Source organism: Solanum pennellii, chromosome 1, assembly GCF_001406875.1.
Source record: "Solanum pennellii chromosome 1, SPENNV200".
Taxonomy (NCBI): Eukaryota; Viridiplantae; Streptophyta; class Magnoliopsida; order Solanales; family Solanaceae; genus Solanum; species Solanum pennellii.
In genome coordinates, this window is record NC_028637.1 from 1,248,720 (window position 1) to 1,267,152 (window position 18,433).

Below are 18,433 nucleotides of genomic sequence, written 5' to 3' on the forward strand. Positions count from 1 at the left end.
TATTTTGAGGCTTTTGATGAAAGGAGAGATGGCATTCTCATTGTCACCTAGTGAATATCGAGAAGTCTCGAGTTCAAGCATTGTAACAGTCAATTTTGATATAGAGTGTTTTATCGTTGTAATGAGAGTTTTTGATAGAGATACTAAGATTTATGATTTGAGCTCTATGAATTTTTACACGTGAACTACTTCTTGGGCGTGAATATGGCACGTCTACGCACTTCAGAATAACTTCAGACATGTCGTGAGAGTTTCTTGTCGTCAAAGTTGAGGCAAAAGTAATTGAGTTCAATTCAACCACATATGATTGAAATTCACGCAAATTGGTTGAACTTCAGATACATGTACCTAAATTTCAACCATATGAAACTTCAACCACACTTCGGTTATGAGTTATGACATAAATACTAGTCATGAAATTAGGTATATATACATATCATCCTAAAAACAACAATGAAATAAGCTCAATATCATTCTATAGGCCCAAAAGTAGGCCCAACAATGAGCTAAAGCCCAATAACATTTTGTAGGCCCATAAAACCTGACACGTCTACACACTCCAGAATAACTTATGTAGTAGAAGTTCTTACTGTTGAAGTCGAGGCAAAAATGATCGAATTCTAGTAAAAGTTGGCTGAACTTCGATCATTTGAAACTTTCGACACCACATGTCTGAAGTTGTTCCTATATACACTAAATTTTCGTAAATTTTTACACACTACATGTATAACTTAAATTGTGACTCCAAACTCGGGTGTCGATACACTTGGGCCCAAAAAAAGGAACTAAGCCCAATAACATTCTTTAGGCCCAAAAGTACCAGGCCCATCAGATCTTCATTTCCCTCTTTAAGGCCCAATAAGATATTGTAGGCCCATAAATATTAGGCCCAATAAAACAGCTATTCATTTCTCTCTTTAAAGACTCCCAACAGAAGACAACTACTAGCTATTACTACTGCTGTTAATGCTGACACCAAATTTGTTTTCTTTAAAAGGATAGCAAAAACAAAAAAACAAAAAACCCTTTGTACCCAAAATTCTACTTTGTCACTTCAAGGTATTCATATCTTTCTCTTTTTATTCTATTACTGTAATTCAAATGTGATGCAAGTTTTAGTTTTTACTGTTTTGTGTTTTTTGTGGGGGTTTGTTTTCTTGAAATTGTGTTTAGTTTTGGGTACATTTTGCTATGTAACATTAGCTTAAATTGTGTGTTATGTTTAAAGTTTTGATCTTTTGAGTTTGAAGTTTTTTTTTTTTTTGTGGGTGTTGGATTCTTGAAATTATGCTTATTTTTGGCCTAAATTGTGTGTTTTGTTGAAAGTTTTTATCTTGTGCTATAAACATCAGCCTAAATTGTGTGCTATGTTTAAAGTTTTGATCTTTTGAGTTTGAGGTTTTTGTTTTTATGGGTGTTGGATTCTTGAAATTATGCTTATTTTTGGCTACATTTGCAATAAACATTGGCCTTAATTGTGTGTTATGTTAAGTTTTGATGTTTGAGTTTGAGGTTTTTCTTTTTATGGCTGTTGGATTCTTGAAATTATGCTTATTTTTGGCTACATTTGCACATTAGCCTTAATTGTGTGTTATGTTAAGTTTTGATCTTTGAGTTTGAGGTTTTTCTTTTTATGGCTGTTGGATTCTTGAAATTATGCTTATTATTAGCTACATTTGCAATAAATACCAGGCTAAATTGTGTGTTATGAGTTAAGTTTTCATCTTTGAGTTTGAGAGTTTAACTCTACAGGTTTGTTTTTGATGAGACACTTTCTATTTGCTGTATATCTTTTGTTGGTATTTGTTTCTTGAAATCATGTTTAGTTTTGGCTACATTTGCAATAAATATTTGCCTAAGTGCTTGTTATGTTTAAAGTTTTCATCTTTGAGTTTGAGGGTTTATACTCTATACTTGTTATGGGTTTGTTTTGGATGAGACACTCGTCTTTTGTTTTTAATAATACAACTGTGATTCAAGTTTCAGCTTTTTACTTGCTATCTTATTTTACTAGGTATTGGTTTCTTGAGATTATGCTTATTTTTTTGCTACATTTGCAATAAACATCAGCCTAAATTGTGTGTTATGTATAAAGCTTTGATCTTTGAGGAAAAGTGCAATCTGCTTTCATGCTGTTCATCTTTTTTCGATCAGTTTCTTTGGAAAACCTGCATACATTTGTATATTCCCGAATGTACTTATTGAATGAGGTTTTTGGATTTCTGAATGTTCCTGTTTTAATTTGAAATCATTATCAGTTTACAATTTTTCTGCAAATTTTTCTATAGAAATGGCAGCATCTGCAGCTTCAAGCTTTCAAATAACAATAGCTAGGCCATCCATACTCTCTACTAAAAGAATTTCCAGTTTCTGCTCGACAAAGTTTGGCGGTGAAACTCAAAAACTGTCCTGTAACAGACTTGCCAGTAGTTGTCATGTTTCATCCATCCAACATTTTTGGCGCAGTTTCACATCTACGACTCAAAAGTTTCAGAAAGTTGTTACCAAGGCAAAATCAGAAGCTGATGATAGCAAGCCCGCCTCTGTTTTGCCGATTGATTTGAGAGGTTAGGTTCTTCTGATGGTGTTCTTAAGATTTCTCCTGTGCACTTTAAGATCCCGAGGAATGAACGGAAGAGATGGTGGATGTCAACAGATCTCTTCATCACCCTTTTAAACTTGTTGATTTCCCCTCATTTACTATAAATGCATGATAAACTACTTGTGTGTTTGTGAACCAAAAGTAACATTAGAGAGGATGTTTGTCGTTTTGACTCGCATTAGAAACATTATCTGCCAAAGTGGAGTTTTTGATAGCAAACATTGTGATAGCACATTATTTGCTGCTGGAACTCGGACGAGAGATGGAGTGTGTAATTTAACCGACAGAGATTTGCAATCTCATTCATGACATATATTTTTATGATATATAACTTTCTTTCACCTATTTGGTAATATGTTTTAATTTGGTTTCTGTTCATGTAGCCAGCCCTCTTCCTTTTGAGAAAACTGTAACTGCTGTTTGCAGGTAAAAGGGCTTTTATAGCTGGTATAGCTGATGATAATGGATATGGGTGGGCTATTGCTAAGTCCCTGGCTGCTGCAGGTGCCGAAATTCTAGTTGGAACCTGGGTGCCAGTAAGTGAAATTTACAATTCGTTTGAACTCTCAGTTTATCTGCAAACCTTTTTGATGTTTTTGCATTTCTTTACAGGCCTTAAACATTTTTGAAACAAGTCTTCGACGTGGAAAGTTTGATGAATCACGCGTGTTAGAGTCTAAACTTGTGTTTCTTTTGTACCACTACAAAAATGGCTTTATGACTAACTTCCTACTAAATACATCTTTGTCAGTTTGCCAGATGGTTCTTTGATGGAGATTACTAAAGTATACCCCCTCGATGCTGTTTTTGATAGTCTTGAGGATGTACCTGAAGATGTAATTTCAAATCCTATGGTTGTGTGAAATTTTTCCTGTGTTTCATTTGCATTTTCCTAATACTATTTTTTTCTCACAATGCAGATAAAAACAAATAAGCGTTATGCTGGTTCTTCTAAGTGGACAGTTTCGGTATTTAGTACTCCCCGTACACACTTCTTTGTGCATGTTGAATAAATTAGTAATTGCCAGAAAGTAAAATAAGTAAAACATGCATCGTGATTGTTCTTGAGATACCTTTTCAGGGCTTAATTCTGCCTACTGAAAGCAATTGAATCAACATTTCTTAAAAGTCTCGTATATCAATAGTATCTATCATATTTTCCTTATGGTTGTGATCTTCAAATTCTCCTTGTACTTGAAACTGTAGGCATTCTTCATTCCTCCCATCCCCGCCCCACCCCCTTTTAAGGAACTACAGGCGTTCATGATGGAAATATACGCAACATGTTGTGCATGGCTGTCGAGTGAACTGATAGGCAATCAATTTTATCAATTTACCTCAATTTAAGTGTTCCAAGTTCGCCTTCCTATTGCTTTTTTCTCAAGTATACACCGAACTTCTACTAATGGTTGTGTTATTACTCCCTCCGTTCAAATTTGTTTGTCTTACATTCCTTTTTAGTCCATTTTTAAAAGAATTCTCTTTCGCTTTTTGACAACTCTTTAATCCTAACTTCCCACATGTCATGTTTACGACCACAAGTCTTCTTTTCCTGATATTAATTTTTCGACCTCTGACGTTTGTATCAGTGTTGCGTTTTCTTTACACCTGGTTTCTCTCGTTTATAGGAAGTTGCAGAATCCGTGAAGGAGGATTTTGGAAGCATCGACATTCTTGTCCATTCACTTGCTAATGGGCCAGAGGTATCATCTTTCGAAATTGTAAAACAGTGCTTCTTTATTGGTGATCCTTTTTCATGAAATCGTTCAACCATTAGGTGACTAAACCTCTTTTGGAGACATCAAGGAGAGGATACCTTGCAGCAATATCAGCATCAAGTTATTCCTACGTATCCTTGCTAAAGCATTTCCTTCCAATTATGAACCCAGGCATGTGTTCAGTTTCCATCTTATTGCCCCTTGTTTGTCGATTTTTACAGTTATGCAATTCCCCAAAATACTCCCTTTGAGATCAATAATGGTTTTATGACAGGTGGTTCTTCGATTTCTCTGACCTATATTGCTTCTGAGAGGATCATTCCAGGGTACACATTATTCTTTCTCTTTTCTTGTTTGTTGTTCATTACGACTTCAAGTTTTAAATCTGTCCCCCCTATGAGGAATCATCGGTTGAAATGTGTCATATACAGATATGGAGGGGGAATGAGTTCTGCCAAAGCAGCACTTGAGAGCGACACCAGAGTGAGTTGTTCTATATTCTCTACCAGTTGAAAAAGGAAAATCAGATGAAAAGCCAAACGGTTTTCGCCCCTTGATTCTCTACTTGCCCTCATTTTATTGCACCTAATCATAAAGGGATCATTCTAATGATGTAGGTACTTGCTTTCGAGGCTGGAAGAAAACAGAAAGTTAGGGTGAACACAATATCTGCCGGTATGTTGTCTGTTAAATTATCCGTAGTTACTACTGTTAACTATAAATCGTGTTAAGGTATTTTATTCTGTAGGGATGGTTACATATATGATGGTTATTTTCCGTTGTCTAACAGTATAATAAACCCCATTTGTTATCATCTCATACATCTATCTTCCTGTCAATAGTTGTTTATCTAGTCAAGCGGAACGTTTTCTCGTTGACGTTTGTCACCATCGTGTGTGAGGTCTTAATACAATTTAAACTTGATATTGTTTCGTATGTCAAGATGCCTGGATTCTAGTTTCTACATGAGAACACCTTAACCAACAGATTTTAAGAAGGTTTTTTTAGTTTTGTGGTCTTAAACTAAAGATGTGTGTAATGTACCAAAATACCCCTTGAATCTTATGGTCTTAAACATGTCTTGTAGAATGTTGTAATTTGAGTGTTACCATATATAGAAAGTGGTATTGTATTTGGAACAGACTAAGAAGGAAAGTAAAAACGGAGGGAGTATACAATATTCTCGGAGGGATATAGTTCCAACACATCTTTTCGTGCATAATCTTTTATTGACAAGAGAATCATATTACTGTGCAGGCCCTTTACGAAGTCGAGCTGCAAAAGCAATTGGTTTCATAGATATGATGATTGACTACTCCATAGCCAACGCGCCTCTGCAGAGAGAATTATCAGCAGGTAAAAATCATCGACACAAGCTATTTCTCACTAAAAATGTTTTCTTTACTGTCTCTTACCTTATCCTACTTGTATGTTGTTAATATACCTTTCGTGGAAAAAACTTATCGTAGATGAAGTAGGAAATACAGCTGCATTCCTAGCATCGCCACTCGCTTCAGCAATTACTGGTGCTGTTATATATGTTGACAACGGTTTGAATGCAATGGGCGTGGGAGTCGACAGTCCTATATTTAAAGACCTCAACATTCCCAAGAGCACGGAATAGAAGATATCGTGTGTTAGATGAGTTTGTCATTGTGTTTTTTTTCCCCATAACATTCTTATGGTCAGAGCCAAGAGTTCTCGTCCATCGGCTTTCGTGAAATTATCTACTGCTGTATGATTGATACTTTTATAGAGTAAATAGAAGTAATGAGTTTCCAGTTATGAATATGTCCCTACCCATATTTGCTGAAATAGAAATCTGAACTCTACTTCTCTTGTGTTGATAAAGTTTGACAGGGCGTCAACAAAACACTGTCGTCTATTTAAAGAACGAAAACCCCTTAGCAGCCCGTTGGAGGCTGTGACGAGAACAGGGGATGGTCCTATGCACACACAACAACACTCGATCTATGAAGTTAAGAGTCGAGTTTTTTTGTTGGCTTTCTCAATTCATCTCTGTGTTATAACTCGAGGTGTGAAGCAAGTACTTCTAGCTATTTTTTTTGAAAACCCTAGCAGCCTGTTGGAGGCTGAGATGATCAGTGTTATAACTCGAGGGGTGAAGTAAGTACTTCTAGCTGTTTTGTTTGAAAACCCCTTAGCAGCTCGTTGGAGGCTGGGACGAGAACAGGGGATGGTCCTATGCACACACAATAACACTCGATCTATGAAGTTAAGAAGTCGAGTTTTTTGGTAGGCTTTCTCAATTCATCTATGTTATATCTCGAGGTGTGAAGCAAGTACTTCTAGTTGTTTTGTTTGAAACCCCCTAGCAGCCTGTTTGAGGCTGAGATGATCTGTGTTATAACTCGAGGGGTGAAGCAAGTACTATAACTCGAGGTGTGAAGCAAGTACTTCTAGCTGTGTTGTTTGAAAACCTCTAGCAGTCCGTTGGAGGCTGAGATGATCTGTGTTATAACTCGAGGGGTGAAGCAAGTACTTCTAGCTGTTTTGTTTGAAAACCCCTAGCCTCGATAATCTGTGTTATAACTCGAGGTGTGAAACAAGTACTTCTAGCTTATTTGTTTGAAAACCCCTAGTAGCCCGTTGGAGGCTGAGATGATATGTGTTATAACTCGAGGTGTGAAGCAAGTACTTCTAGTTGTATGATAAACAAGTACATGAGTGAAAAAGTCATGTTTTGTGAACAATGAAAGAAGAGAACAATAACAACAATAAATATCGCGATAATTGAAACAAAGAAAACTATAATTACACTACTAAGTTAACAAAGACAAATAAACAACGCTCGACTATCTACTAACCCGACCAACAAAAAAATTGATCCCAAGACAGTTACAATGTATACAAGTTCTTATGTACACCAAAATGACCTATATATAGACAATTTAAGGCACTATATCTTCATAGCAACTTCCTCTTCAGTCTCCTCCCATTGCCACTTTCAGGTGAGGTATCGACATCTGAACCTTCGCGTATAACCTCACCATGGTTCGTTGATAATGTTTTGACTCGAGTGACACGTAATCTGAGTCTAGAACCATCAACTGGGACTAGTTTATAAGCTTCAGTATAGACTGGATTCATCGATATGTCTTTGTCTGGTTTGTTAGCTGCAGCAAAGACTGGACTCGCCGCTATTTCCCTGTTTGGCATCAACTCTTCTCCTTCTGCTACTGCTTCCTTCATCAGCTGTATGAAATCGAGTGCTCGTTTAACAAAGAAATCAATCTCGCGAATGTACACTAGGATCCTGTTAAACTAGGTTGGCGTTTGGACATAGATTTGATTGAAACTTGAAAATACGAGTTCTTAAGGTACGTGTAAAAGAGAAACACGACACAGATGACAGATGTGGAGATCACTTACCTCCCAATCAGCAAAATCCAATCTGAAGACAAAGTGACTGTATTTAACTTCACCAGACTTGACTAAATTGGCAGCAGGACCATTCCTTGGAGCTGAAAAGAGCAGAACATTAGAAAGGGAAAAAACAACGCTATGCGTGGAGGTTTGGACTACAAGAGTCTATAGTACGCAGCCTTACCCTGCATTTCTGCAAGAGGTTGTTTGAACAGCAAAAGATTCGGAGAGGTATCTTACTAAGAAAGTGAGCTCCATTTTCATCCACGTCTATGACAACTCGTCCATCTTTCACTAGAAAAGATAACGCGAATAAATTCTCTATGCTTTGCGCGAAGGATGTTCTGTTCAGTACGATTTTCTCAAGCTTAACTCTCTTCTTCTTCCTTAAGATCTGAAACATGGTTGATATGTTCTTGTCTGTGTCTGTTATCTCCTCCGCGTTAACATCAAGCTGCGATAGAGGCAGAACACGTAAATTACATCATACTAAATTATTAGTTTCTCGCGAGTTCCATACCTCCACTTTACCTACCTAAACTATCACACCTCGATGCTGAGTTAGCCAATCGACAACAGACGCCAACTCAACATCGAGATGTGTTTTAGTACAAAAGAGGTAATAGTTGAGGTATGCAACTCGTGAAAAGATGATAGTTTAGATAGGTAAACAGAACAATGAAACCATAAAGACGATAGTTAAGAACCCAAATTGGACACCAAGTAATAGAATTTGCTAAATGCACTCATAACATCAATTGACAACAGGCACATGTAGGCCAACTCAACATCGAGATGTGTTTTAGTACAAAAGAGGTAATAGTTGAGGTATGCAACTCGTGAAAAGATGATAGTTTAGATCGGTCAGCAGAACAATGAAACCATCAAGACGATAGTTAAGAATCCAAATTGGACACCAAGTAAGGGAATTTGCTAAATGCACTCATAACATCAATTGACAACAGACACATGTAGCCCAACTCAACATCAAGATGTGTTTTAGTACAGAAAAGTGATGGTTAAGTTATGAAACTCGCGAAAAGGTGATAGTTTAGGTAGGTAACAAAACAACAAAACCATCAGGACGATAACGAATCCAAAAATGGACACCAACTAAGGGAATTTGCTAAGTGTACTCATACATGAGTACTACAAAACACACTTTTACAACACAAAAACATGAGAAACAACATACCTCCTTTGGTTGAGCGCGCAAGTACAACTTTGAACGTGGTTTACGCGTATACTTACGTTGCTTAACTTCACGATCCATAGGTCCAATCCTTCAAGAACAAAGCAACAAAACCATAAAAATGCAAGATCACAAGTGAAGCAAAAGAAAAGTTGCCAAAACAAAAACTTACATGGTGTGAAAACCTCTAATGCCATTGCTAAAAAATGGCGAAACAGAACGCCCAATTTTCTTCCAACTCAACGTATTTTCTCCTCGAGAGTGTCTTTTGGGGCTTCGCGTCCCAAAGACCCCGAGCAACGAGGAGATGAACATATTCAGTGTAATTCCATCAGTAGAATGTGATCTAACAGAAGACACTAATGTTTTGGCAAGATCAAACAATGTCTCTGCATCTGCAATTTGCTCTCTTGGATTTTTAACTAACAATCAAACACAACAATGAATAAGTTAATACTTCCCCCTCTGGTTTTGACTTTACACGGATTTCAAGAAAATAAATAAATTTTTTAATCTTATGACCTTAAACTAAAGATATTCATCAAAATGTCCTTTGATTTTGTATTCCGAAACACATTGAAATTAAAGAGTTCCAATAGACAAACAGACAGGAAAGTAAGATAAACAAACCGAAACAGTAAACAGTTTTAAACTCTTTTTTTTGGTTTCCCACTCAATGTCCGAAGCCCATATTAGAATCCCGACTATATCTGGATTCGAATGGTCACACTCCCAACAATATTTTGAAAAAACAAGATTTTTTCCAATACCCGAGACCTCTGTTAAGAGTGAAAATTTTCACCACTGCATCACAATCCATGTTGATGATAAAACGGCCAAAATCGATTGTATACCAAAAGTGAGACAATTACAACATCAGTATATCATGTAAGACGCGTGTGTACTTGTTCATAACTAAATTTGCATCAAGTTAAATACTAGCTTTTATATATATATATATATATATATCACAAAAAAAAGAGAGAAAAATAGGAAAAAAATAACAGAAAAAGTACCTTCATTATGAGAGCTTTCAATTTCTTTCATAATTTTATTAAATTTCTGAGAATTAACACTTCCAATATCATCTTTTCCCTCTGTAAAAAACATCAAAAAACAAAATAAAACTTATTTACAAAATAATAATATTTTTAAAAAAAGGGGACCTAATTAGCTTATTTTAACATAATCATTAATAACTATTTTCACGATTCAAATTCATAACATATAAGTCACACGCTAAGCTGCATACAACTTCAATTCTACAAAATATCGAGAAAAATAACACAACGAAAAAAAATACGAAAAAATTTACCAGAAATACTATTTTGAATTGCAGAATATTTGCAACGAACACTTCTTGTTTGAGATTTTGTTTCATCAATTAAATCATCAAATTCAATTTTTGCCATTTTTTTCCTTTTAATTTATTAAACTTTGTGTAAAAATAATGATGATCAAGAATAATATTTTTTTTTGTCTTCTTTTATAAGAGAGGAAAAATAAATAAAATAAATTAACTTACCGTTTCATTATTCCTTGTTACGGAAGTTACGGACTTTTTTAAAAAAAAATTAAAAATCCTTATCCTAAATAATCTGAGTTTAGTACATCGAACTGTTTTTTATTTTTATTATAAATAGAATAATTTTTTATATTACTAAGACATGTATTATATAGTGTGTAATTTATTTATCCTTATCCTAAATAATCTGAGTTTAGTACATCGAATTGTTTTTTATTTTTATTCATCGAATAATTTTTTATATTACTAAGACATGTATTATATAGTGTGTAATTTATTTATCCTTATCCTACGTATACCGGGATTTTAATTGCTCTTTATTTTTGTCAAGTGTAATAAAAATTTATACTATTAGGATGTTATATAGTGTATGTGTTATAGTACGTAATATATAGATTTTATTAAAATAAAATAAAAATTGGAGTATATGATATATATATTTGGGAAATTTGAGTGATTTGATGTTTAACTTTTTTTTTCCTACGTCAAAAAAATAAAAAAGAGTTGATTATCCTTATTCTACGTGTAATTGGAGTTTAATATATCAGACTGTTTCGTTATTTTTATTTCGTGTGATAAAATTTTATATCATTAGGTTATGTATTCTAATGCACAGAGGCGAACCCAAGAATAAAAATTTGGGGGTTCACAAGTTAATATAAAAAAAAATCTGATACAAGTATACGGTTTATGCATGAAAAAGCTAGTGGGTTCGTCCGAACTTGTGAACGCCACCTATCTCCGTCTCTGCCAATGCAATCAAAATTTCACAACGAAATAAGTCTTTCTTACCCGTCTCTCTCACAACAATGACTCTGAGCTCAAACGCAGTGATATATTGAAGAGTGTCTTTTGGATAGTAAACGATAGCATTGTTGAACATCAATAGGAGATCTCTGAAGAAGCTAGCAAGATTTCATATTTAGATAAACGTCTTGTTCTAATTTGTTTCGAATAATTTGTAAATTCATATACTGCTTAATTTATTTGATATAATTATGATCTGAATTACTTTCTCGAAAGAAAGACAATAAAGAATTAGCACTAATATTGTGACACATTTAAGACTATAAATTTCAAAATTCATTTCTTTTACATCAAGTCAGATTAATTAATATGTGGTTATAATTAAACGCTCAATCATTTTTAAGTTTTTTCATAAAAAATATAATTTTTCATAATAAATTAAAGAGAAAAGAATGTTACATACTATTATTTTAAAAAGAAAATTCACTTTTATAAAAGAAATGTATATGTATATCCATTTTTTGTAAATCAAACATTAAAAAATTAGAGATGATGTAACTTTCGTCGTAAAACGTTAAGAATTAATCACAAAACAATTCTACTAGATACATAAAATTTAATTATAGATTAACAATTAATTTACCTGATTGGAAAGCTGAGATTCAAAAAACCAACAATATTCGTGAGATCTCAGCACATCCAGAACTCCTATAAAATTTTGATAGATATTATCCATTTTTGTCAATAGATGTATCATCTCCTTCTTCCTTATCAACAATTTGTAAAATATTTGAAGTATTTTGATATAAATATAAAATAAATAAGAAAAAGATAGTTTTGATCCGTACGGATAATAAACTGTAAAATATTATTATACCAACAAGATAAAAGAAAATTCGAAACACCTAACGAGCACCTATAAACTCTTGCACCTTCTTGTAGCTAGATCTTCAATTTCGAAGCCTCACTTAACACTCATTTTGACACATGTCTTACCATCTCCTCGAGCTTTGTTACGCATCTTTTTCTCCAATTTTTGTTTGGCCAACATTGGGTTACGTATCGCAGGTAATGCAATCACAATTTCACGACGAAATAAGGGTTTCTTACCCATCTCTTTCACAACAATGGCTTTGAGCTCAAACGCGGCGGAGTATTGAAGAGTGTCTTTTGGATAAAAAACCATAGCATTGTTGAACATCAACAAGAGATCTCTGAAGAAGCTGGCAAGTCTCATGTGTGAATAAACACCTTGCTCTAGCTTGTTTTGAATAATTTGTAAATCCATATGCTGCTTAATTTGTTTGGTATAACGAGATTTTGGATTTTCTTCCTAAAAAAGATATATAATTAGCATTAATATTGATCTAATAACCTATGTTTTATTATCTTAATATTGTACAATTGACAATTTCACATTTCACAATGAATTTAATAAAGAAAAAAAATTGGTCTTAAATATGTTAGATATTATACTATCAATTTGTTTACAAAATCTCATAGGTCTATAATAATCAAGCTTTAAACTTTTCATTTCATAATTGGAAAAAAATTTATAGTCACATAAATATTATGATACATTTAAGATTATAAATTTTAAATTTTTTTCTTCACGACAAGTCAAATTAATTAATAGATGGCTATAAAAAACATGTCCTTAGAGGTAAAAAGATGTGGAGTTCAAAATTGAATTATTTCTAAGTTTAAATAAAATAAATTTTTCATAATAAATTAAAGAGAAAAGAATGTCACATAACAGAGAATAAAAAAATGTTCTTTTTTAAAAATAAGATTCACTTTTGTGAAAGCAATATATATGCATCCATCTTTTGTAAATTAAACACTAAAAGAAATATAGACGATATAATTTTCGTTGCTAAACACTAAAAATTTATTGCTCTACTAAATACGTAAAATTTAATGATAGATTAACAATAAATTATTTGACTGGAAAGTCGAGATGCTAAACATTAAGAGTATATTACTCTACGAGATATGTAAAGTTTAATAATAAATTAACAATGAATTTACCTGACTAGGAAGTCGAGATTCAAAAAGCGAACAATACTTATGAGATCTCAGCACATCAAGAACTTCAATAAAATCCGGATGAATATTATCCATTTTGTCATTAGATGTATCATCTCCTTTTTCCTCATCACCAATTCTTTTTTCTGCTTCTAATATGCATAGATTGCGAAGTGTTTTCCTATATACACACAAAATAAATGTAAAGATAAATAAATCAATCGTCAAATTGTTTAAACTCGTAAAAAAAATTTAGAGAATATATACTTTCACCCTCTTAGGCTTGTAACTGAAAATTAGAAATACTTGTAGAAATCATCGAGGAGAATAATATATACATTTAAAGAGAGACGATAAATAATTGCGCAGAAATAAATCAATCATCAAATTGTCTTCTTGTTAAACTTGTAAAAAAAGAGAGAATATATAATTTCACCTCTTAGACTTATAATTGAAAATTAGAAATACTTAGTTAGAAATCATCGAGGAAAATAATATATGTATTTACAAAGAGACGATAAATAATTACACAGACTGTTTGATAAATAAGGATTATAAACCCAATAAAGAGTAGCTAGTTTGGAAAAGGCACAATAAAAAATATGAAGTCTTTATTTAAACAATTTAACTTATTAAAAATTTGATTTTTCTTTTTTAGCTTTTCATCTAAAAAATAGATCTACTACAAACATAAACTTGGCAAAACTAATGAATAATTATATTATTTGGGGACAATTTTTTAAGCCAACAATTATTTAGTTTTTTTTTATTAGAAAAAGTTTATGAATTAACAATGAAATTTGTCTTCAAAAAGTTCATAATTAATTCTACACAAAGAAATTTTTTTTTAGTGTTAGATGTACCAATTAATGATATTTTATTTGTGCTCTATAACTCCTAAGATCTAGAGAANATATATATTTTGGATAAAATTTGACTTTTTATTATATGTAAATTAATAAGTTTGAAAGATTTGCTCATTTTTTTTAAAAAAATATTTAATATTTATGGTCAAAATGTAAAAATGTGGCAAAAAGAATTAAATGTATTTTCTGTTTTTTTGCCATCTATTCATTTATATATATTTTGGATAAAGTTTGATTTTTAATTTTATGTAAATTAATAAGTTTGAAAGATTTGCTCATTTTTTTAAAAAAAATAATATTTATGGTCAAATATCAATACATATGTGAAAATATATTATATATTAATTCATACCAAGTTTGAATTTATGATTTAATTTTAAAAGCATATGCGGTTTAAATTTTGATTTATATAATTTCAGAATTTATATAATTCATTTTCTGATTGTATAAATCCTGAATTTCGTATATGCTTGCCCTTACTATTTCTATACCATTTTTTAAAAATTCATATTAAATTATCATGTTTGTATATTGACAAATAAAATATACCAACTGAGTTCTAAAAACTTCGTGAATGTATTGAATACAAAATTTGTATATATTAGCTTATTTATATATCGTACATAAAATCTACAAATGAGCAGAAATATACAAACCGCAACCTCCATAGCAAATAAAATCATAACTTTGAAGCGAAATTATCGACTCTATAGTCATAAAACATTATTACGTCTATTATGTTTGCTATTTCTAAGTTTTCTCGAAATCTAGTTAAATGTAACTTATAAAATTAGCAAAGATTGATCCTTAACTTTTCCAATTTGTCATTTTGACCCCTCAAAAAACCTAAACAGGCAATTGGACTGTCCAATTCTTCCCCAAATCATCAAAAATGTCAACAACTCCTACTATAGATTCTTGTATAGTGGAAACCAGTGATGGGGTTAAGCTCCATACCACAATTTTCAAACCAAACCCATATGAAAATGAAGAAGAAGGAGGATTAGGGGAAGAAATAAGCAAAAATAGCTCATGGGTTGTGGTTTTAGTTCATCCATATTCAATATTAGGTGGTTGTCAGAGTCTATTGAGAGGAATAGCAAGTGGGTTATCAAGAAAAGGGTATAAAGTTTTGACCTTTGATATGAGAGGTGTTAAGAAGTTAGGGTAGTAGGTTGTAGAGTGTCGTCTTGCTTATACTTACATACTAGTAGCCGTAGTATTACTCGTGTAGCTTCTTGTTTTGATGTTTGATTATGTAGTATTCCACTATTTAGAAGTTAGGCTAGTAGGTTAGCAGGTAGTAGAGCATGGTCTTGCTTATACGTACATATTGGTAATCGTAGTATTACTCGTGTAGCTTCTTGTTTTGATGTTTGATTCAATGTTAGCAGGTAGTAGAGTGCGGTCTTGCTTATTCTTCCATACTAGTAGTCATAGTATTACTCGTGTAGCTTCTTGTTTTGATGTTTGATTCAATGTCACTTATGTAGTATTCCACTATTTAGAAGTTAGGGTAGTAGGTTAGGAGGTAGTAGAGTGTGGTGTTGCTTATACTTCCATACTAGTAGTTGTAGTATTACTCGTGTAGCTTCTTGTTTGCTACTCCTTATGCTTTGATTATCGTTTTCGTTGTTTTGTTTTGTTGTAGTTATGCTTTCTATGATGTTGTTCAATGACTTCTTCAGTTATCGTATTGGAATAGCTTTTTCTTCCTCCAGGTTGGGATAAGGTTTCACTTAGCACTTTGTGGGATTACATTAAATATGTTGTTGTTGTTGTATCTCCAAACAAGGACTGCATTGTGTCAGTTTATTTAACAGTTAAACTACACTGATAGTGTAGATATTTTTGTATTTTTAGGTGAGTTGCATGAACTCTTCACTTTTAGTGCCTCACTCGTGTTGGATTCTCCAAAAGTAGAATATTTGAAGAATCTGAGCAACATAGATTTTTAGCGTCTATATATGGTTTTTTGGTTCTTCGGAATGATGGGGTTGTCTCTATATTAAGCGTGTTTGATGAATGTTACATACTATTATTTTAAAAAGAAAATTCACTTTTATAAAAGAAATGTATATGTATATTCATATTTTTGTAAATCAAACATTAAAAAAATAGAGACGATGTACCTTTCGTAGATAAACGTTAAGAATTTATCACAAAAAAATTCTACTAGATACATAAAATTTAATTATAGATTAACAATTAATTTACCTGATTGAAAAGCTGAGATTCAAAAAACAAACAATATTCGTGAGATCTCAGCACATCCAGAACTCCTATAAAATCTTGACAGATATTATCCATTTTTGTCAATAGATGTATCATCTCCTTCTTCCTTATCAGCAATATGTAAAATATTTGAAGTTTTTTTTATATAAATATAAAATAAATAAGAAAAAGATAGTTTAGATCCGTACAGATAATAAACTGTAAAATGATTTTCAATTTCGAAGCCTCACTTAACACTCCTCTTGACACATGTCTTACCATCTCTTTGAGCTTTGTTACGCATCTTTTTCTCCAATTTTTGTTTGGCCAACATTGGGTTACGTATCGCAGGTAATGCAATCACAATTTCACGACGAAATAAGGGTTTCTTACCCATCTCTCTCACAACAATGGCTTTGAGCTCAAACGCGGCGGAGTATTGAAGAGTGTCTTTCGGATAAAAAACCATAGCATTGTTGAACATCAACAAGAGATCTCTGAAGAAGCTGGCAAGTCTCATGTGTGAATAAACACCTTGCTCTAGCTTGTTTTGAATAATTTGTAAATCCATATGCTGCTTAATTTGTTTGGTATAACGAGATTTTGGATTATCTTCCTAAAAAAATAAATAATTAGCATTAATATTGATCTTAATATTGTACAATTGACAATTACACATTTTACAATGAATTTAATAAAGAAAAAAAAATTGGTCTTAAATATGTTAAATATTTTACTGTCAAAAATGACATAGGTCTATAATAATTAAGCTTTAAACTTTTTATTTTATAATTGGAGAAAAATTTATAGTCACATAAATATTATGATGCATTTAAGATTATTAATTTCAGAATTTTTTTCTTCACAACAAGTCAAATTAATTAATTAATTAATACACTGCTATAAAAAAACATGTCCTTAGAGGTAAAAAGATGTGGAGTTCAAAATTGAATTATTTCAAAATTTAAATAAAATATTTTTTCATAATAAATTAAAAAGAAAAGAATATCACTTAACATAACATAGAATAAAAAAATATTCTTTTTTAAAAATAAGATTCACTTTTATGAAAGCAATATATATATATATATCCATCTTTTGTATATCAAACACTAAAAGAAATATAGATGATATAACTTTGGTTGCTAAACAATAAGAATTATTGCTCTACTAGATAGGTAAAATTTAATGATAGATTAACAATAAATTATCTGACTGGGAAGTCGAGATGCTAAACATTAAGAGTATATTACTCTACGAGATATGTAAAGTTTAATAATAAATTAACTATGAATTTACCTGACTAGGAAGTCGAGATTCAAAAAGCGAACAATACTTATGAGATCTCAGCACATCAAGAACTTCAATAAAATCCGGATGAATATTATCCATTTTGTCATTAGATGTATCATCTCCTTTTTCCTCATCACCAATTCTTTTTTCTGCTTCTAATATGCATAGATTGCGAAGTGTTTTCCTATATACACACAAAATAAATGTAAAGATAAACAAATCAATCGTCAAATTGTTTAAACTTGTAAAAAGAAATTAGAGAATATATACTTTCACCCTCTTAGGCTTATAACTGAAAATTAGAAATACTTGTAGAAACCATCGAGGAGAATAATATATACATTTAAAGAGAGACGATAAATAATTGCGCAGAAATAAATCAATCATCAAATTGTCTTCTTGTTAAACTTGTAAAAAAAGAGAGAATATATAATTTCACCTCTTAGACTTATAATTGAAAATTAGAAATACTTAGTTAGAAATCATCGAGGAAAATAATATATGTATTTAAAGAGAGACGATAAATAATTACACAGACTGTTTGATAAATAAGGATTATAAACCCAATAAAGAGTAGCTAGTTTGGAAAAGGCACAATAAAAAATATGAAGTCTTTATTTAAACAATTTAACTTATTAAAAATTTGATTTTTCTTTTTTAGCTTTTCATCTAAAAAATAGATCTACTACAAACATAAACTTGGCAAAACTAATGAATAATTATATTATTTGGGGACAATTTTTTAAGCCAACAATTATTTAGTTTTTTTTTATAAGAAAAAATTTATGAATTAACAATGAAATTTGTCTTCAAAAAGTTCATAATTAATTCTACACAGAGAATTTTTTTTTTAGTGGTAGA

General features: G+C 31.9%; 2 protein-coding genes across 2 annotated transcripts; one reads left to right on the top strand and one right to left on the bottom strand.

Moving 5' to 3' along the window:
- The first annotated feature begins 930 nt into the window (after window positions 1–930).
- LOC107008304 (enoyl-[acyl-carrier-protein] reductase [NADH], chloroplastic-like) lies at window positions 931–6,111 on the top strand. Its single transcript, XM_015207283.2, has 13 exons — window positions 931–1,059; window positions 2,289–2,567; window positions 3,029–3,138; window positions 3,215–3,270; window positions 3,354–3,438; window positions 3,523–3,570; window positions 4,231–4,305; window positions 4,380–4,491; window positions 4,595–4,646; window positions 4,752–4,803; window positions 4,938–4,995; window positions 5,578–5,676; window positions 5,790–6,111. Exons 2-13 carry the CDS (start codon window positions 2,291–2,293, stop codon window positions 5,942–5,944), a joined length of 1,179 nt encoding a protein of 392 aa, XP_015062769.1. The 5' UTR covers window positions 931–1,059; window positions 2,289–2,290; the 3' UTR covers window positions 5,945–6,111.
- Window positions 6,112–7,075: 964 nt separating this feature from the next.
- LOC107016415 (non-structural maintenance of chromosomes element 4 homolog A-like) lies at window positions 7,076–13,295 on the bottom strand. Its single transcript, XM_027914025.1, has 8 exons — window positions 13,203–13,295; window positions 12,168–12,504; window positions 9,916–9,996; window positions 9,072–9,321; window positions 8,903–8,990; window positions 7,948–8,161; window positions 7,714–7,805; window positions 7,076–7,536 (listed from the first exon to the last, which is right to left on the bottom strand). The coding sequence occupies exons 1-8, from the start codon at window positions 13,293–13,295 to the stop codon at window positions 7,249–7,251; spliced, it is 1,443 nt and encodes a 480-aa protein (XP_027769826.1). The 3' UTR covers window positions 7,076–7,248.
- Between the last annotated feature and the right edge of the window lie 5,138 nt (window positions 13,296–18,433).